Source organism: Peromyscus leucopus, chromosome 1 (genome assembly GCF_004664715.2).
Source record: "Peromyscus leucopus breed LL Stock chromosome 1, UCI_PerLeu_2.1, whole genome shotgun sequence".
Taxonomy (NCBI): domain Eukaryota; kingdom Metazoa; phylum Chordata; class Mammalia; order Rodentia; family Cricetidae; genus Peromyscus; species Peromyscus leucopus.
The window spans coordinates 154627705-154649007 of record NC_051063.1 but is presented as its reverse complement, the minus strand read 5'-3'; the positions used below and the strand labels follow the sequence as shown (position 1 = coordinate 154649007).

Genomic DNA, 21303 nt, shown 5'->3' with positions numbered 1-21303 from the left:
GCGGGGTCCTCAGGCCTCAACCCCAGTTCCCATTTTACAGATTGGAAGCCTGATCTTAGAGAATGCGTGGGGCCCTGATAGCTCCTTCAGCAAGTGCTCGGGACAGAACAATGTTGGAACTAGAAGGCCTTAAACACCTCCCGGCTCAACATCTTTCACCTTCCAACTGAGAAAACAGAAGTCTTCTGAAAGAGCTAAGATGAGAAATTTGGTTTCTTATGTGTTGAGGGGGAACGAAAACTAAGAGTAAATCAAAAGTTCTGCCAAGTTTCACATCTCAAGCAGAGACAACAGCACAGAACAAACACCATGGGAAGCCCCCAGGGGCTTGGAGGGCTGTGGGAGGAAAGACCCTGTTCCCCAAAAAGGCAAAAGAGGAGGGGAAAGAAGAGGGCTCAGATCAAGCCAAGTCCTTACTTTTCCTGAAGTCTTAATTCCTTTCGCCAGCGACGCGTACACGATCACCCAAGCCAGGAAGAGGCAGAAGGCCAAGGGCCACCTGATCTCCCCCGGATATTCAATCCCTGCGGAAATCTTCAGCACAAAGTACCTAAGAATCAGATAGAGAGGGAAGAAGAGAGGGAGGGAGGGAGGGAGGGAGGGAGGGAGGGAGGGAGGCAGGGAGGGAGGCAGGGAGGGAGGCAGGGAGGGAGGAAGGGAGGGAGAGAAGGGAGGGGAGGAGAAGAAGTGAGGATCTGCAAGTTCAACCTCCCATCCAAGCATCAGAGCCAGGAGGTTTAAACACACCCAGCCCCTCCCACAGCCTCCAGCCAGGAACCTCCTCAGACAGACTAGAGGGATGGCAGGCCTGGCTCTTCTCCACAGTTGTCCACTGAGCACTTGCTGATCTCTTTAACTGAGCTGGGAGGCCAGGTGTGGCCAGTGGATGGATTCTGTGCAAGACAGCTGGCACCATCCTCTGCAGCTGCCACACAGAAGCCCAGCTGAAGGGCTGGGGATGTGCCTGTGGTGGAGTGCTTGTCTAGCGTGCACAAAGCCCTGGGTTCGACTCCATGTGCCTACAATCTCAGCACTCGAGAGGTTGAGGCAGGAGGATCAGGAATTTAAGGTCATCCTCAGTTATACAACAAGTTCAAGCCCAGGCTGGGCTACGTGAGACCCTCTCTCAAAAAACAAAAATGAAAAATACACACTAGAAATTCTGAGCTGGAGACTGGGGAGATTGCTCATCGTTTAAGAGTCGCTGATCCACAGCCCTGAGGACAGAAATTTGGATCCCAGCACCCATGTGACCAACCCAGCAGCCCACACACACTCAGAACTCCAGCTCTGAGGGACCTAATGTCCCCTTCTAGCCTCTACACAAGTATTATAGATGTACATCACACAGTCTCCCTCTCCCTCTCCCTCTCCCTCTCCCTCTCCCTCTCCCTCTCCCTCTCCCTCTCCCTCTCCCTCTCCCTCTCCCTCTCTCTCTCTCTCTCTCTCTCTCTCTCTCTCTCTCTCTCTCTCTCTCTCTCTCACACACACACACACACACACACACACACACACACTAAATCTTGTTAAAAAGAAGGAGAAGAAAGTCTGAGTAGTCAAGGATGATGTCAGGCTTTTCTGTGCCATTTTACTCTTCATGAGTGAGTGTTCAGGCAGCATTGTACTTCTCAACTTTAGAAACTAGGAATGACAGGGAGGAGTGACTCCAAATGCACCTCTGCATTAGAGCCCTGTTGTATTACACATGCTCCAAGGGATGTAGAGTGCTTGTCTGGCATACGTGCAATCCTGGCTTTAATCCCCAGCACTTCATGAACAGGTCATGATGGTGCACACTGCAATCCAGCACTTGGGAGATGGAGGCAGGAGGATTTAGGATGCAAAGTAATCCTCAGTAGATTACATAGAGAGTTCAAGAGTGGGCTACTTGAGACTCCAACAGCACTGGCTCATGCCACCTCAAAATAGATCAGGTAGAGCCAAGCACCCTGGCCTCCTGGCAGATGGTGGGCACCCCTTCAGTTTGCCTCGGCCCACCATTCTCCATTGTCTTGTTATTCCACACATTTACAATCCTGCCCACACCAGACTGCATCTGAACTAGGGTCTCAGCTCAGCTAGATGGCACTGTGCTCCCCTCCATGAAGTGTCCATACTCCCCTCCTCCACAAACATTTCAGCAAGTATACTTCCCAGCTGACGGTCTTCTGGGAATCCTGAATCTCTTTTTCAGCATTCAACAAATCTCACAGAAAAAAGACAAAACTCAGCTAGGCATGGGGCCTCTTCCTGTGATCCCAGCCCCAGAAAGACTGAGGCAAGAGAATTCCTGTGAGTTCAAAGTCAGCTTGGACTACATGGTGTGTCCCAAGCCAGCCAGAACTACAGAGGGAGTCCCTTTCTGGAAAGAAGGGAAGGAAGGAAAAAGGAAAGGAAAGAAAGAAGGGATGGGGGAAAGAAGTCAGGGGGAAGGGGATGGAGAGGGGAGGTAGAAGAGACAGATGAAAGGAAAGAAAGGAAGGAAAGGAAGAGGAAGAAAATGGGGAGGGAGGGAGGGAGGGAAGAGATGGAGGTGGGGAGGGAGGGAGGGAGGGAGGGAGGGAGGGAGGGAGGGAGGGAGGGAGGAGGGAGGGCTGTTTCTTCATTTAAACTAAAGCCTGAGCCTGGCCTGTTTTCTTACATTTGACTTCTCTTCTCTGGAGGAGACAGAATTACCTGGCAGGCAGATGTCTGCTTGGATGGCAAGAGTCAGGGTTAGAACTGTTTTCTCCTCAGCATGATGGAACGTCCCAGTACTGATCCTATCCTCCCCTGCTGTCATTTAGTCACCCCTCATTTCCAGGCCCACCACACACAGAGCAAACGGTTTTCTGAAGCCCCACCAGGACACAGTCTCCCTCTCTGATCCCTGGCATCAGCAAGGAGGGTGCAGAAGGAGGCCACCCGCCCCTCCCATCTCAGGGCTCTGGTCCACGAATTATCATCCAGGCTTACTTAAAGTACTCTTCGCTCCCACTGACGAATGTCTTATTGGCCTGGCTGGTGAAGTTAATCATTGTCAAGTTCGGATAGGCAGTCATGCAGAAAGTTGAGTTCTTGATCTGTATTTTGGGATGGTCACTGATAACACAGGAATCTGTTCAGGAGAGAACAATGAGAAACAATGAGGTGTGTATGGAGAATAGACAGGGTCTCTGATGAGGGAGTGTTTTTCTGTATGCTGTGAAAATGTGTTGCTCTGATTGGCTGATAAATAAAGCTGTTTGTCCTATGGCAGGTTAGCTTAGAGGCAGGCAGGAAGTCCAAACAAATGGAGAAGAAGGAGAAAGACAGAGCAGAGGAAATGCTGCCAGCCGTCACCATGAGAAGCAAGATATAAAGGTACTGGTAAGCCACAAGCCACGTAGCAAAGCATAGATTTATAGAAATGGGTTAATTTAAGATATAAAAATTAGATAGCAAGAAGCCTACCGTGGCCATAGTTTAAAAATGATATAAGCCCGTGTATGTGTATTTGGGACCAAGCAGCTGTGGGACGAGGGTGGGAATGACTCCACAGGACTAGAGAAAACTTCTGGCTACATCTCTCTGCCTACTTGTGATCAAAAGCCGGAGTGCTAATCTTTGGGGAATAATGGGGAAATATCAGCAGAGCACATTTCTCACCCCACAGCCCCCAGCCCTGCAATACTTTATACTAATAACTAAAGCCCACATTTATGTAGCACTGGAATCTTCAAAATGGGAAAATATGGCTTTAATCGGTGGGCAGAGGCAGGAGGATCTCTGTGAGTTCTAGGCTAGCCTGGTCTACATAGCAAGTTCTAGGCTATCCAAGGAATATACAGTAAGACCCTGCCCCCAAAAACATTATTTTTTAAGTAAAGCAATGGGGTTCTAAAAGGTCAATAACTCTACTGAAGTCCCATAGGTAACAAGAGGAGATCAAAATTCAAACCCAGATCCTTAGGACACCACAGAACACAAATGAGTTATAAAATCCACTTCAGTAGAGGCGAACATCGAGACAGCTCTTTTTTTTCCTTTTCATCCTTTCTTTTTTCTTTTTCTCTTCTTGTCTTGTCTTTTTGTTGTTGTTGTTGTTGTTGGTTGTTTGTTTTGTTTTGTTTTCTGAGACAGGACTTCTTTGTGTAACCCTGGAACTCACTATGTAGACCAGACTGGCCTCAAACTCACAGAGACCCACCTGCCTCTGCCTCCCAAGTGCTGGGATCAAAGGTGTGCACCACCGCCAGCAGACATAGCTCCTTCTTAAGTGCTGTTGCTACAGAAGGCTTGCTAGCAAGTGTTCACTCTGGCTAGAGCAGGAGCACTAGCCTGTAATCCCAGCAGCATCAAACGGAGGCAGGAGGATCGGGGCGCTGGGATATAGCTCAGTGGGTAGACTTTCAAGCATACAGGAAACCCTGGGTTCAATTCCCAGCACCACATAAAACCAGGTGCTAGGGCTCACATCTACAGTCCCAACACTGGGCAGGTAGATGCCAAAGGGTCAGAAGTTCAAGGTCATACTCAGCTTCACAGCAAGTTCTAGTGCATCCTGGACTAGATTCTGTGTCAAACAAGGAACAATTTCTAAGCCTCACTTTGAGACTTAGAAATAACCACCTGGTACTACAGACAACACATAGTAGGTCCTCAGAGAACCTGGGCTGTGCTCTTCCCACCCTCCCATGAGTTAGCAGACATCGTGACCACACTGTGTGCAAAAGAGCCTTCAACAAGACCTAAGAGTGTGCCTCAGTGAATTTGGTCATCATGGGGCATTTTTAACTTTCACATCGGAGACGCTGGGCACTATTGACATCAAGTGCACAGAGACCAAGGATGCAACTGACTCTACAATGCACAAGCCAGTTCTCCCCAACAAAGAAATATCTGGTCCAAACGGTCAGTATCTTGGAGGCTGAGAAGGCCTGGGATAAGGAGAGAAAATCAATCAGGCAAGCATTAGCATGCCAGGTACCATGCTGGACTCAGCTCAAGAAGTCCTCCTTAGAGCCAGCAAGCATAGATTATTTTATCTTCACCCTCAACCGGAAGAAGATAGGATCTTTCTGACCATCTCACAGTATGTTTCCTACAGCATCCATAAATAGACGCACGACTGGGAATTAGCTCAGTGGTAAAGCATCAGCCTCGCATGCCTAAGGCCCAGGCTCCATTCCCAGGGCCACAAGAAGGAATGCATGAACACAAATGGCGGATGTTTTCAATAAAGAGCCCGCAGGTACTTCCAAAACACAGTTTTATCAAGTAGCAAATAACAGCACAACAGGCACTGTAAGGACCATGTCTCAGGGCTGTCTGAAATACTCTATGTCCATGGCCCTAAGCCTTATATCACCCCGCCTAAGTCCTGGAATCAACTGGCACCCAGAACTGCAGCCACTTGCCAAGGTTGCAAGTCCAGCCAGGAAGGACATAGGACTCACTCTTTGAAACCCTCACTTTGATCTACCCAGCTCTGAAAACAGCAGGGCTCATGGTACCTGGAGAGTCCAGGATGGAGGGTAAAGGAGGAAGGCATACATGAGGAGTGACGGGAGCAGGGGACAGAGTGTTCCCACCAATCCACATTGACCTTTTCCGGATCTTCCAGCTCAGATGTAGAAAGTGAATCTGCATGTAATCTTCCCTTTCCACACTGGGAAGAATGAGGAGTTCAAATTGTTCTAGATACAATGACAAGTGCTTGCAGTGAAGATGCAGTGTGTCCCCAAGACACACCCTCTGTGAGTGCAACCACAAAGACAACAGTAGGGGTCTGGGCTTCCACCGGGCTGAGAGCACCCCCAGCTGCTGAGGATGGCTGGATCTTGACCTTGATCATGAACCAAGTCCATGTGAGGAGTTTAAAAACCCATGCTCAATAAATCCTAGCAGTAACTCAGTCTTCATCACTGTACCTGTCCATGGAGTGGACAGTGCTCAGTATCGCTTCCCAGGAACACACTGGCCAGCCTCAGTTACCTGCTGCTCTTCCCCAAGCCCAGGCCCGTCAGACCACTAAGTGATGATTCAGACAACATGGGCTGGTGATGATGCTCAGTTGGCAGAGCGCTTGCCTAGCAGCACACAACCCTGGGTTCGATCTCCAGCAGCACATTAAACCCCCTGTGGTGGTGCACACCTATAACCCCAGCATTTGGCAGGCTGAGACAGGAGGACTGCCAGGAGTGTGAGGTCAACCTTATCTCAACCAAGCAAGGTTCAAAGGACAATCATAAAACCCCTTCCCTGCTGATTGCTTCCTCCGACTGGGATTCCTCTGTGAAATACCATGACTTTCCACATCGGATCATTCTTTGCTAGGAGGAAGCTGCCCTGTGTGGTAATCACCACTGGCTGCTCCTCACCAAATGGCAGCAGCCTCTTTCCTCCCCAGATGCAAAACCAAACCTAGCTCTGCAAAATCTCGGGCTGAGAATTTGTTTTTCGATGTCCCCCTAACACTCGCCTTTTCAATATTATGTTCTTTAATAATAATTGATTGAAAAAAGGAAAAACAGTCCCAGGAGGATTTCAGACTGACAACTATCAAATCTTTGCTGGGAATATTTTTTCTTCCCCGAAGCAACCTGAACCAGGATATTAAAGTTCCCATCCAGATCCTTTCGGCAGAAAAAGAAAAAGAAAAAAGAAAAAAAGAAAAAAAGGCAACCTTTCTGCTAGGAACTCAGGGCTCCCTGCCTGCTTCCAAAATTGCCCTTGTAAAGACTCCCTAGGGTGCATCGTGCATCGTGGCTGTCCTGAGGCTCAACACCAACCAGCACAGCCTCCCAAGGTCAGGTTCCTGGTTCCGCAGTAACGCTGCAGAGGCACCAGCAACCTCAAGCCGCCTGCAACGTCTCTTCTCACCACTGGGTGGCAGGAGCGTGCTTCCCGGCGCTCCGCCCTTTTCGGTCGGCCAGAGAAGTGGTGACAGGCCATCTCATCAGAGCTCCGTGGCCCAGCAACCCCGAACAAAGAACAGCGATAATGATCAGCTAAATTGGAAAGCTGTTGGAATGGGATTCTCTTTACTCGGGCAATTATTAATAAATGAAAGCACAGGAAAGACCGGGGAGAAAAGGGATCATTTAATTAAAGTTCTAATGAAAATTAAGCCATTCCAGAAATAGAAATGGTGTTTATACTGTTCCCATTTGAACTGACCCAGCTAAGGCCCTGTTTGCACAAAACAGTGGCTGGACTCATTCTGCAGGGCAGGGACAAATTGTCCTCCGTTGCAGATCCTCGAAAGGGCTGCCAGCCTAAGCAGTAGCCTGTTCTGCAAGCTGCACCTTAGACAATACTAGCTTAGTGATGCTGAGACAGGAGGATTGCCCCCTGTGCTACAGAGCAAGGCCCTGTCTTAATAAATCAGTGAGGAAGGAAAAGGTAGATAAAAAGGATTGAGCATAATCTACCTCTCTCTAGACCCAGGGCTGGTCTCAGTCTGGAGTGGGCACAGTACTTCGTTTCTGCATGGTGACTTAAGCAATCAGACAGCATGATCCCAACAGCACCAGGCATGGGACAAACGTCCACCCACTGTGTGTGAAGGTGACAATGTCAAGCCATTCATTCATTCATCACCTCTCCTAGAATGCCAGGCTGGGAGAAAGGAGGTGGTTATGGGGCTGAGAGGGTGTGCTGGGAGGTCATATGGGGAACACTGATGGGCGGCAGCAGGCCCATCTCCCAAAGAAGCCTAGCTTGTGTGTCCATCTTGGGGACAACATGGGAAAAGCTATTGTCCAAATTCCCAACAGTTGGGACAAACAGAAGGGCTCTAAAGCCACCTAAGTCTGTGTAGATCAGGCTACTGTCACCTTTTCTAAGTCACCTCAAAACCACACCAGGAGTGACAGCCCTACCAAGGAGGACCTGGCCCCAGGTGTAGACCCCACCACCACCGTGTGCAGTTGACACAGAGGCTGAGAGGCTGCAGATGCAAAGATGGGGGAGACTGATACGTTGTTTTGTTTAACTAACAAAAAAAAAAAAGGTAAAACCCTGGCTAAGGATGTGGTGGGCATTGACTCATCCATCCACAGTCTCCTGGGAATGAGGGTGAAATATGCCTGTTGCCTGTGCTCTGAGCTCCAGCTGTGTGTATAGCTGGTGAGTAGAGGCCAGGCCTCCATCTCTTTGCCTCTCGGGTTTACTTCAAGCCACACTGGAGGGACATGAAGCCAAACAGAGTTGGGTCATGCCTGTCTCTTGGAGCATCATTCATGTGCCTGGCCCAGTCTCTAATACCCAGGTCACTTTAAAAAGAACGAACACACACCTATAAACTACACAGTAAGTGCATGTCTATGACGGAAAATGGAGCACAGAATGGCCCCAAACTGTTAACATTCTTATGCTTTCTATCCATGTAGGTAATTTTAATAAAGATAAAATCCCACTATGAACATACATCTTACTTTTAATGTAATGTGGTGACAATTTCCCCGTTCTTTATGAATACTTATTTTTAATGATTATAGAATAGCTTAACCTTCAGATGAGCCATAATTTCTTTGAACTATAGAATTAATGCACTATGTGAATTTTGGGCTCATACTAAGTTCCTACTGTTTTCCAATACTGTGACTATGGCTGCAATTAGCCATTTTGTGCAGAACTTACTGGCTGCCAATGTCCCCTTTACACGGACGCCTGGTTGTAGAATCACTAGCTTAACTATTGGGCACATAAGGTTTCTTTATACCTGCAGAATATCAACCATAAACATCACTGAGAAAAGACCTGGGATGATCTCACGTCACTGGGACTTGATAGACTAGAACACAAGGACCAAAGATCCTTTAAGTACCCTGGACAAGCAGAAATCTGGGGTCTCGTGGACTGAAGTCCAGACCTGGGTCTACCTTGCAACTTACAGTTTTAGCTTGAAAATCCACTTAGCCACCTAGGAAAAAAAAAAAGGTCATGTCACCTGCCATCTGTAATTCATAGGGCTCTATTCAGGAAGGATGGAAATGATATTTATGAAGCAGTCTTGCGGACTGGAAAGTAGTTAGCCCTGAGGTAAGTCCATTGCCTTAAAAGGCATGCATATGCGGACTCACTTGTGCTCAAGGCTTTTCACCTGTAAAATGCAAACAAGGAAGGAATGCCTATGTAGGCTTGTTGTCTATATTCATGTTGGCAATTCAGTGAGAGAGCTTCTCAGAGAGATCAGGGTGCAGTGAGGGCAGCTGGTTTAGTATGCTGTACCGATAATAGTAGACCTTATTGGTAGAGGATTGTGTGTTTCTGAAGACTCCCACTTGGAGGACAGTTGTCACAAGACACTGATCACTGTGACCATGTGGTCCCTCAGGCAAGCTCTGGAAAGCATCCATGGCAACAGCTCGATCCAGCACTTACTTATAGAATGGGACTTTCCTTCCAGGCACAGTCTGGCAAAGACAAGCAGGGCTCTGAAGGCCTATGGCATGAGGTGTCTCCACTCCAGACTGCAGTTCCTGGAAAGTGTGCTTGCTCTAAACTTGGCAGATGTTTCCAGGAAGACATTCTGGCAGCTGATTGCTGGTTGTGATTCTGGGAAGAGCTACCAAGTGGGTCTCTCCAAGATATCACAGATATTAGTGGTAACTGCTGCATGGGGCAAAGAAGGGGGCCCACTCCATTCCAAAACTGCTATTCTGAAAGGGGAGGGTATTGCTCGATGGAGGATCACATGTCTGGGTTCAGTCCCCAACAGCAAGAAAAACAAAAACGAAGTGAGCAGCTTCCAGTCTGGCAGTTCCTACCTTGGCCTGGACCTGAGCAAAAACTACTGTTTCTTTTTTGAGACAGGATCTCATGTAACCCACACGGCCCAAAACTTGCTATACAGTCAAGGATGACTTTGAACTTCCATTCTTCCAGCCTCCACCTCCAGGGTGCTGGGATGATCACAGGCATGTGCTGCCACACCAAGTTTATGCCATGGTGTGGCTCAAACTCAGGGTTTCATGCCTGACAGGCAAATACTCTGTCAACTGAGGTACATCCTAAGTCCAGATCTGAGAATTAAATACTGATCCCTAGACTCACCACCACAGTCTATTTTTAATTTATCAAGATTGTTCCTTAAGTGATATTGCTCATTCCCAGGTGATTCTGATAAGCAACTGTCAGGTTGGGGTGCCACTGTTTTGCCCTGAGAAAATTATTCATTCATTCCATGGAATATATGTTTAATGATGCAAAGGTGTGTTGCATTTGTTTAACTCTGTAAAGCTATGTTACTTTGCCTGTCTAAAAACACCTGATTGGTCTAATAAAGAGCTGAATAGCCCATAGCAAGACAGAAGAGAGAAATAGGCAGGTTAGCATGCAGCGATAATAAATAGAAGAAGAAATCTAGGAAAAAGAAGAGAGTGAGGAGCGAGAAAAGGAGAGGAGAACACCAGGGCCAGCCACCCAGCCACCCAGCCAGACATGGAGTAAGAAGGAGAAAAGAAAGATAGATAGAATTTAAAAAGGTAAAAACCCAGAGGCAAAATGTAGTTAAAGAGAAATGGGATAATTTAAGTTAGAAAAGCTGGCTAGAAACTAGCCATTCGAAGGCCGGCATTCATAAGCAAGAATAAGTCTCCATGTGTTTATTTGGGAGCTGAGTGGTGGGCCCCCAAAGAGTAAAGAGTAAAAAAAAAAATACATTTTGGTATTCCAATGTGAAGCCTGAATTTCCACACAGGGTCTAAGACAGCTAAAAGGAAAAAAAAAAAAAAAAGATACAGCTCCTTTAAAAAACTGTGCCATACAGTACAGTGCTTTAACAGCCTTCTTCATGCTAAGTAGAAACAAAAAAAAACTAAGTAAAAAAATGTTTGCCACAGTGTAGGGTCCTGGCATTCCAGAGCTGGGGGGTTGAATGCAGTTCTGGGTCTGCTACCTCCATGGTAGCAAGCTTTAGGCTTGGCATTCATGGACCTAAGGAGGGGGCGGAGCCCCCAAAGAATAAAGAGTTTAAAAAAAAAAAACTACAAAGAGGGAAACAGTAAGAAGACACTGAGTCCCACAGATCCTGAGGGACACTTAACCTTAGTCATGTATTCAGAGTGGAATCTTGTACTGGGAACCTGTGCAAGCCCCCAGGCCGCATTCCTGAGCACTTTCAGATGTGAAAGGATGCATCTCTATTGTTCCTCTCTTTGGGTCTTACTCAGAACTTCTCCAGGTGGAGTCTGGGTGCAGCATGGGTGTTACATGTATGTCTGTGTAAAAGCACGACAGTGTAAACTGTGTCCTTAGCTATGGAATGATACCTTGGGACTATGGGAGGTATAGTGATTTCAGTGAGAGATGTCCCCCATAGACTCATGTTCTTGTCCCCAGGTGGTGGCGCTGTTTGGGGAGGTTTAGGAGGTGTGGCCTTGCTAGAGGAGCAGGCTTGAGGGTTTATAGCATTGCCTCATGTAATGGTTTGAATATGAATGACCCCTATGGGTTCATACATTTAAATGCTTAGTCATCAGGGAGTGGCACTACTTGAGAAGGATTAGGAGGTGTGGTTTTGTTGGAGTAGGTGTGGCCTTGTTGCAGGAAGTGTGTCACTGTGGTGGGTTTTGAGGTTTCAAAAGCCCACACCAGGCCCAATCTCTGTCTTCCTGCTGCCTGTTGTAGTCTCAAGATATCATCCCATAGCTAAGGACACAGTTTACACTGTAGTGCTTTTACACACACACACACACACACACACACACACACAGCCTCCACCTGAAGAAGTTCTGAATGAGACCAAAAGAGAGGAACAATGGAGATGCGTCCCTTCAGTCCAAACTCTGCACACCTGGGGATCTGAATGTAGAACTCTCACCTACTTCTCCAACACCATGTCTGCCTGCATGCTGCCATTTTCCCCACCCTGATGGGAAACTAAACTTCCGAAACTATAAGCAAGCCCCCAGTTAAATACTTCCTTTTGTAAGAGTTGCTGTGGTCATGGTGTCTCTTCACAGCATTAGAACGCTTACAAGAAACCCCATTTCCAGTTTGTTCTCTGTTTCCTGATGTGATGCCTGCCAATTGTTGCTGGACCTTCCCTCACAATGGAACGAACCATAAGGCAAAATACACTCGTTCTTCTAAAACTCACCTCTAGCCTTGGTGTTTTATCATAGCAATAGAAAGTAACTGATACAGGAAGGAAGAACTCATTTTATGCTGTTCACACACCCATGGGGGCAAATAGTGTCCAAGTTTTGCAATAGTGTCCAAGTTTTGCAAGGTATGGGCTCTGTAGGGGAAAGAACTGTTTGGGGAAGTGAGTGAGCATTACCAACAGATCACAGAGATCATGAACAGCTGGCCTCAGTGAGAACCCACCTTACATGGAAAACCATGCTATCCTGGGAGAGAGCTTTTGCTTATAGGTACCTACTAAAGTGACCATAGTTTCCCAAAGTGACCAACACTATCCACCCCCCACCGCCGCTGCCACGGATGTAACACTTTCACTGCTGCTGTCATATCCCCCATCTTTTCTCTGGTCAACAAAAGGAAGTAGGGTACGGAATACAGAACAGTCATTATTTCTATTTCCCGAGTCTCCTGGCATTCACTCCTTCCTTCCACCCAATAAGCTGAAAATATATTCCCAGACTCCTGGATCCCGTGGATTTCACACGCCCAGTACAATTTTCCTCTCTCCCCACAGCAGGCAGGAGGCCCTCTCCCTGGCCCTCGTACTATGTGCATGTCTAGCAGAGTCCGGGTGACAGTCTGCACACCGAGCTCAGGAATCCCTTGTGTGGGGCTCCTGGAATCTAAAACTTGTGCCATTGGTTTGAGAAGTCTGCAAGGAGGATCTTGGCAAAAAAAAAAAAATCACACAGCTGGGCCGACAAGCACTCAATGAAACAAAACAAGGTCCTAGAGAGTAAAAATGCAAATTTCCTGGCTTCAGTAATAAAGCCAGCCTCCCGAGTAGGAGTGTTAACCTGCACATTTAACAAACACACCAGCTCTCCGGGAGCAAACAAGACTTTCCTCTCTCCCAGCCCCTTTTGCCTGAGCTTTTTTAAGTATTAGAGTTTAAGGATGTCTAGATGTTTAAATTCGCCTCTATGTCCCACAACCTAGTGTGTGGGGGGGGGGGGCGCCTTCCCTGCATAGTAAGTGCTGAGTATCTGTTGAACGACTGAACTGCATAAGACATGCAGCTACATAGGCCCAAACTTACCTAGTAAAAGTCTGGTTTTATCTTTGCATTCTGGCGTGTTCCATGGGTTGTTGCAGGAGCCCCAGGGCAGCACAGATACAAAGGAGGCAAACAGGTAGAAGAGTGTGTAGCAAATGATCACGTTGTAGTATATGGCTATGAGGACGGAGATGATGAGCATCGCAATGCCACAGCCTGCAAAGGTGAAGGACCCGGGTTCATGTCGTCCCACACCCCACGCCAGACTCACACCCACACAGACGCTCCACACAGGTGGATGCACAGGCAGTGGAGTGGACACTGTCTACCAGGGAAATGGAGACAATCTGCCCAGGACCCCACAATGGCAGATGATCAAGGGGAGAAGGGACAGAGCAGGTGCCCTCCCTAAATCTAGAAGGTGGCAGGGAGGCAGGGAGGCAGAGCCAGGAGGGAGAGGGGAGAACTGTACTCACCCTGTAGAGCTGGGATGGCCTTCCACACGGACACAGGCCCTTGGCTGGCAAACTGGCCCAGAGACACCTCTAGGAAGAAGATGGGCAAGCCAGCCAGCGCTAGCATCATCAGGTAAGGGATGAGGAAAGCACCTTGGAAAGAAAGTGGGAAGGAAGAGTCAGGAGGCATGGCAGGGCTCTGGCCCAACTTAACCCTCTGGGCTAGGACTGGGCTCCTTATAATAAACTGAAGAAGCTTTTGGTGTCCCAGCTTAACAGAAGGCACCCACAGGGCGGTTTGGGGTCTTCTTCCCAAAAATCATAGATATATACATTGGAATTCAGTACGTGCTTCAATTTCCTACCGGACAGGAAGTTGTGTGCTAATGGTCTTTTGTTCTTTACAATGCTTCATTTCCCACTCCCACCCTCCAAATTAAGCCCTTACATAAATCCATGCCTTTCACTGGAGGCAGATTCTGTGGATTCCCATCAATGCCTAGGCCCTCTAAGGATTTAAGCTCAGCTAAGCTGGAATTAGAAAGCCTCCCGTAGAGTAATTCAAGGGAATCACACCCCTTCACCACCACCCCCAGCCCCTCCAGAGCTTGGCCTGCTCTTCCTGAGGGCAGCTGGATGGCCACTCACTCAGCCAAGTTCCTGGCCACACCACCACCACCACACAACCTTTGCAAACTTCTCAACTTCCTTCTCCTTGTAGAGTTCACTTCTCAGCCCTCCTTCTGGGGAGAAGTCTTCCCACAGTCCCTTGCCCCAAGTGTCCTTCTCTTCAGAATATTTATGTGGCTGTCTTGTCCAGACTGTGAGCCCTCAGAAGTGGTTCTCCTTCAACTTGATTCCTCAGAAGGCCCAGAGGAAGAGGCAGGGCCCCTGGGTTCTGGGCAGCTCTTTCTCTGCAAGGATTCCCAGGCCTGGAGGAATTACCAGGGAATACCCTCGCAGGAGGCAAGGTCAATTTGGGGAGTAGAGATAACAGAGTCCAGAAGACTGACTGCCCAGATGAAGTAACCACTTCCCTCCTCTTTCCCTCCTCTTTCCCTCCTCTTTCCCCTGACTTCTGGGTTGGCCCCATAGAAGGGCGTTTCCTGCCAGAGCCTCCAGGAGGGAAGGTCCCAGCAGCTGCCAGGAACTACTAGGGTGTAGGCTTGGGCTCCTTTTCTACTCTCTCTGGATAGAAATTTTTTTACGATAAAATAAAAATGTTCATTGTGCAACCCTTCCTGTCCTGAGGAGGTAGAGCCTAGCTCCCAATTCTTGCTGCAGGCTGTGGGGCGCCTGAGCCGCACTGCTGACAAAGCCTCCGCTATTCTCCGCAGCCCCTTAAGGCCCTCAGGACCCGGAGAATCAAGGGCAAGCATTTGCGTGGGCAAAAGCTCTCTGCTGGAATCCCTCCCCTCGCTCCATCCCCAACACGCAAACCCCCTTCCAGGTCCTTGCGACCCAAGGACCAGCACCTCCTCCCACACCCCTGCACTCAGCCCTAAGGATGCCCTGCTGGGGGAAAATAAAAATAATGGAAACCCAGCTGGGGCTCCTAAGTCCTCTTAGTTTTCCAGAGCACCCCTGATGGCCAACACTCCGCAGGCCGCATTAGTACTTGTCAAGTGCCTTGTTCGAAACTGGAGGTGCGGGGCATGGAGGAAAGTGTCTTCTATTTTACATCGTAACTGTTTCCTGCTGCAGCACGGGCTCCACTCCAGACACCAAATACCTCCTGACGCGAACCTAAGCCCGGGCCAGAGGACTAGGCGAGGGGCGCGTTTCTTGCACTTTTGGTCCTGTAGAGGTTGAATTCCTGGAGGGTCCTTGTCAGCTGGCCTGGGGCATGCAGCCAGCCCCTCGCCTCGACTTCAGACCACAAGCCAAGGGACCCTGATTGTTTTTATCCCTTCCTGGTGGGTACACCCGAGATCCTGTGAGTTCTAATGCGTGCTCCTTGGCGCCCCCACTCTTCTTTCAAAGGCAGCGTCTTTTGCACAGTGAGGACACATGGAAGAAGATTCGTCTTTGACTTAACTAAAATTAAAATACCTCCTGCCTCTTCCCAAGAAGGGGAGTTGGGGTGGGGTGCTCCCAAGGAGCCTCTGATTAGGTACGGCCCCACGCTCCGCACTGCTTGCTTGCACCCTGCCTTCTGCCATGGTTGTTCATTTTGCAGTCTCCAACCGAGAAGGGGGCTCGCATTTCCCACTTACAACCTTAAGGCAAACACCTCCAGGACGACCTCCAGGACGACCTCCAGGACGACCTCCAGGACGGCAGGACTTCTGGCTCTAAGGTGCATTTCCTGACTACTCGACATCTAACTAGAGTTCGAACATCCCTGCTTCCCTGTACACTTGGCTGTGCCCCAGTCCCCAGTCTGGGCCAGTAGAGGACCCCCAATGAGGCCTATGCCTCAGCTGAGCCCATCTCCGCTCTGAAATCCAGCGGGTTCCATTCGCTCCTGCAGTCCGGCCTGCAGAGGATCAAGCTGTCCCAAGCTTTCCCCCCCCCAACCGCTGCCTAAGGTCTTCGGATGCATTCCCCCAACCCTCCAGTGCCCGCCCCCTCCGCAGGCGGAAAGAGCTGAAAAGCCATACCTCCCCCGTTCTGGAAGGCCAGGTAGGGAAACCTCCAAACATTGCCCAGCCCCACTGCGTACCCCACCATGGACAGGATGAAGTCCAGTTTGCTGGACCAGTTCCCTCGGGCCTTATTCTCATCCCCTTGCTCGTCCTCCTGAGGGCGGAAAAGCACATTGTCGGATAGCAGACCCAGGTAGGTCCTCAGCAGGCCCCATTCCGCCCTCCCCCCACAGCTGAGGGTTCTTCCCCCGCAAGCAGACCCCCAATTTCCAACAGAGGATGCATCGGCAAGCAGGATCCCAAATCTGAAGAACGGATGCAACCGCGAGCATTGCCCTCACCCCTCACCCCTGCACTGAGTCTTTTAGCAAGCAGGCCCCCAAGTTTTATTGTAAAGATCCACTTTAATCAGACCTCTGACCCTGTTTCCGAAACCCTACAGTCAGGGCACACCAGCAAGCAGCCTTCCCAAACCCTGTCCCTGTAAGCAAGCACATCTCTCCCTTCATACCCAACCTCTCATCGGGAGTTCATTTGGCAAGCAGACCCCCCAGTATCATGCCTGGAGTTCCCAGCAAGCAGGTTCCTAACCAATTCTTCCCCCCACCATTAAAAACAGCCCTCACTGCACATCCTTCCTCAGCGCTTTCTTCAAAATGTGTGCCGAAACAAGAACTGCAATGCTTAAAGCCAGCCACAGCCCCTGCCTCACTTTCTCTGCCAAAACTCCCAGGCAAAACCTGTCTAGTCAGCTAATTTCAAAAGGTGCATCCTTCAAACCTGGAGCAAGGGAAATGGGCAAGACAGAGAACTGGGGTTGGAACAAGAGAGAGAATAGAGAAGATTGATGTGGTAAGAGACAGGCCAGCCAAATCCATGACTCCTGCTCTAGCTTTTCCTACTAAGCAAAGGCAGCTCCCTGAAAGTGGCTTGGGCTCAGCCTGTGTCCACATCTAGACAAAGGGGGGGGGGTATGAATACCTGTCTCTGAGGCATCTGTCAGCTTAAATAGTCTGTAACTCTCAGAGTTCATGTCTCCAAGCTCATGTGTACCTGATTCTAGAAAGCCTCAGCACAAAGAATGGGGAGGGCACCCTTCGTGAACTCTGAAAGTGTTCCTGACACCTAGACATGGAGGTGCTCCCCAGCCACCTGTTGTCACCTAGCCAGTGCCTGCTGGGAGTACTTCAGGGTCTCCCGGTCACGGATGATAAAGCGGTAATGGTCAAGAGAGAAGACAGCCTAGGAGCAGGAGAAGAAGGGCTGAGTGAGTGTCAGAAGGCCTGAAAGGTTGGTACTCTTAGGCCTCTCTGGCCCTTTAAAGTTCCCCTGCTGTTGGCACACCGCACACAGTCTCCACCCCTAGCCCCACCCTCCAACACAGCTGACAAGGTATGCTGACAAGTTCCAGCTCTTTTTTGTCGCAGTGCAGAGGTAAAGAGAGGTGTGTGAAACATATTTTCTATTCTGCTGCTGGGTCCATGCTGTTAAAAAGCACATAATATACGCAGAACAAAGGTCTAGAAAGAAATGCCCAAAGCAAAGAAACGTGCAGATGTAAGGTTCTTTCCAGTTACCCTGATGTCTGGACGACTGAGTTCCTACTATATATGTTGGGGGAGGGTGGTGATTCGGGACAGGAAGATCTGAGCCCTACATGGTTCGTGTGATGGTAATCTGGCCCACTTGCAGCCTGAGCTCTGGCCACACACCTAGCCCATGAGTCCAAGGTTGAAGGGGAGCTGGAGGAAAGGCAGGCCCTGGAAGGAGAAGGGCTGGAGTCTCTGAAACAGCATGGGGGAAAGAAGAAATCAGAAAAGGAAGAGAAGCCGCTGGGGTGAGACAGAAACAAAGCCTATGTGGAGGAAAGATTGCCTTTATCACTGGTCCGGAGATGGGGGTCCGCTCTGGAGGCTTTTTCCTATCTCTGGCTAAGGGGTAAATGCAGGAGAGATACAAATGGGAAGGGCCTGAACTGAACCTTATGGAAGTGAGAGAGTCTCTGTTAGGGGAAAAAATTAAAAATTAGATATTGAGATTTGGAAGGGCCCAAGTTAAGAGGCCCTGATGCTTAATAAACTTCAGCGGCCTCCCATTAAAAGAGTTCACAGGTTGCAACTTTGGCTCACCCAGAAAAGCCCTCAAGAATAAGCTACATCCACCTCCCCTACCAACCCAGGCTTGTCTCCGTGCTTCTTTTTGAATCGGAATTTTGATTTTTGAAGAAACAAAAAGACCCAGACATTGATAGGATGGGGACGTCTGTTGCAAGATGTAGAATCTATCTGCTTTTATTTAGCGGTTCTGCACCGGTTCTACCGCTGAGGCTGAGAAGGGCAAGTCCAAACCTTGCTGGCATGGTCGCTGCACACACACACACACACACACACACACACACACACACACACACACAGACATACACACACACACACACACACACCAAACCTTAACTGACGGCCTGACCCCCGCCCCCAGCAGTGCGAGCTTCCAAAGCCCCAAAGCTGCCTCCAGCATCCACCACCTGGCATTGCCAACCCATTTCCCCATCAGCATACGTGCACCCGCCAGGGCCCAGCTCCCTTCCCGCGGTTGGAGAGCAGCAGGCAGGCAGCCTCTGGTGACTTGCTTACCGGTATGGCAGTGGTAGCCACGTTGCCTGGAAGCACCGATGCGATGCCATCGGTACCTAACACCACTGTGCTCTGGCTCATGTTCACCCAGCCCACAGCTGGTGTATTGTTGTGCTCCAGCGTGCCCTTGCCCACACTCACGTTCGCGTCCTCCTCCGGGCCACGCAGAGCTGGGATCTTGCAGTGTAGCGCGTTGCCGGCCCCAGCGGCCCCGGAAGGGGGGTTGGCCTGTGCGCTGTGCCCTTCGCTCAAGTCCGGGAGGGCCCCGGAGGTCGCCTGTGCCCTGGGGCTGCTGAGTTTACAAAAGCCTACTCCGGGCTGCTGGGCCTCGCAGGCTCTCGCATCCGCGGACTGGAAAGTTTGGGCGCCGGTGGAAGCCGACCTGGGCACACGTGGCGCGGCGGCTGTAGCCACGGCGGCGGCGGCGGGGGCAGGCAGGTCCTGTTCAGGGCTGGTCCTGGGTGCACGGGGGCTATCCCGGTGGCCCGGCACTGCTGCCTCCAGGCTGTTGGCTGGTTGCTTATTCATTTCCTTGGAAATACTGCAATCCTGCAAACACAACGTCAAGTTCGTGCAAAACAAAAAAAGGTCATGGCAGCATTAAAAATAAAATATATGCATCTGCATACACAGATGCACGCATTCCAGGTCCAGACGCAAAATACACAGGGGAGTAAATGGAATCGGTGTTTCTCAACTCGCCAGTGCCATCTGTAACCCTGGGACATGAAGACGAAAATATTTTCCCCCGGTGGAGGATGAACTAAGAAAGAAGCACTTACGGTTTTGGAAGGGGAAAGGGGGCGGGCAGTGCAGAAATAACCCTACAGACAGGAGCTCCCTGGCCTCTGTGGATTTCAAATCAAAGCTATGGGTACCACATCCTCTTCACCATTGTGGAAAGATTCTTTAATTTTCCGCCCCATTTCCTTTGTCATTCAACAATGCACATTGCCTTTTTTTTTTTTTTTCCTTTTTCTCATAGACAAGCTGTGATCACAAAACCGATGCTCTGGCCTAGACCAGGGCTGGAAGCCACATGGGTAAATTCAAACTCCAGTATTCCAAACCTACCTTGGTCGCCCAGGTAGCAAAGTCAATGATGAAGGGTTTTTATCAAAATATTGCCAACAATAAACAGCCCACCACTGAAACAATAAACCAAATAGAGCACGCAAAGTAGTAACTGGCTTTGACCCTTACACACTCTACACTTGATTCCAGACCCTAGAAAGGTATGCGGATCTTACCAAGTATTTTTATTTTGCTGTCCATTCCTGGGAATCTAATATTCTTCTTCCCCCTGATCTTGACTGAGAACTAAAATTCACCAATAATTTTCACTAGCTTTCTCCCTTTGAATTTTAAGCGTAAAGACTTGCCAAAGGTTTTCCTTTGGTTTCTTCATGCTAGTGTTACCTTCCAGAGTTCCACATTAATATAAATAATTCGTTCACTGTAAAGCTAATCAAGTTACCTTCTCCTCAACCGAAAGCCTCCCTCACCTTAAACCCGCTTCACAAACGCACAGAGTGAACTTAAGCGTAGCAAACCCAAAACCTGGGCTCCAGACGGCATTCTCAATAGCTCCTGGACGGAGAGCCACTGGCGGGTGCGCGGTCCTGACTTTCAGCACCAGGGACAGTGCCTGGGATCCGATTTAGGTGCCGCTGAATTCTCAGCTCCACAGACTAAGTAAATCTCTCTCTGCCCTCAGGCAAAGCTCCCAAGTACGAATAGAACACCCGGACTTAAACCTTCGAAAATGGTTCTCTGCCTCTCGCCTACTGCACAGATATTTCCAAAAAGAAATACCCCAAAACGAACCTGCCATCCTGATCCCCACATCCACCCTTTCCTCTTAAGAGAAGAAAAGCAAGTACTCACCATGCCTGATGCGGACAACAGCTTGAACCGTAGAGCAAAACTCGCTACTGGACTAGGTTTGGCCCGGGAACAAGAGGCGCTTTCTATATCTCCCCGGGAAAGGCCGGGTTTGCGTCAGTGGGAAGCAAGGTGCCCTTCGTTTGACATCTTCCTGATAATACACGTTTGATAAATCATTACCCCTTTGGATTCGGATTTTAAAGGGACAACAGCCTGGAGTACGCTGTCCTGTTGTCACTCGGGCAGGAGGGGGCTGCGTGCTTGGCGTGACTCATGCGGGTTGATTACTAAACCAAAGCTGGTGGGAGGGAACAAGAAAAGTTTGCCTCCTCCTAATTAAGGGAAACATGGGTGAGACACGTCCCACTGCGCCGAAGACTCCAAGACCAGGCAGGCGCAGTGGCCAACCAAGTAGATTGGGCTGTAGTAAGGGAGGGGGTTAAATCGGTCCTCTTCCAACAAATTCGCTTAGGCCTCCCTGAATCTCATCCAGATTCCAAGATATCACTCCCCCAAATAATGGCGGGCCTGCTCAGGTATCCAGCCAGATCTACAATGCCTGTCTCCGGCTAGGGTCCTGCATTTGGTGAGGGTACACTTGGCTCGTCAGTGCGTGGAGTCTAGATCCCCAC

General features: G+C 49.4%; 1 protein-coding gene across 1 annotated transcript in view; it reads right to left on the bottom strand.

Moving 5' to 3' along the window:
* The window catches only part of Slc6a5 (solute carrier family 6 member 5), a 56469-nt gene extending 35464 nt beyond the window's left edge, over positions 1-21005 (bottom strand). Inside the window, exons 1-7 of the mRNA XM_028880168.2 lie at positions 20672-21005; positions 18785-19333; positions 16170-16308; positions 13588-13719; positions 13154-13327; positions 2956-3097; positions 418-550 (exon numbers count right to left, since the gene is read on the bottom strand). Coding sequence (XP_028736001.1) covers positions 418-550; positions 2956-3097; positions 13154-13327; positions 13588-13719; positions 16170-16308; positions 18785-19333; positions 20672-20674 — 1272 coding nt within the window. The 5' untranslated portion in view covers positions 20675-21005. The remainder of the gene's footprint in view (positions 1-417; positions 551-2955; positions 3098-13153; positions 13328-13587; positions 13720-16169; positions 16309-18784; positions 19334-20671) is intronic.
* Positions 21006-21303: the final 298 nt, after the last annotated feature.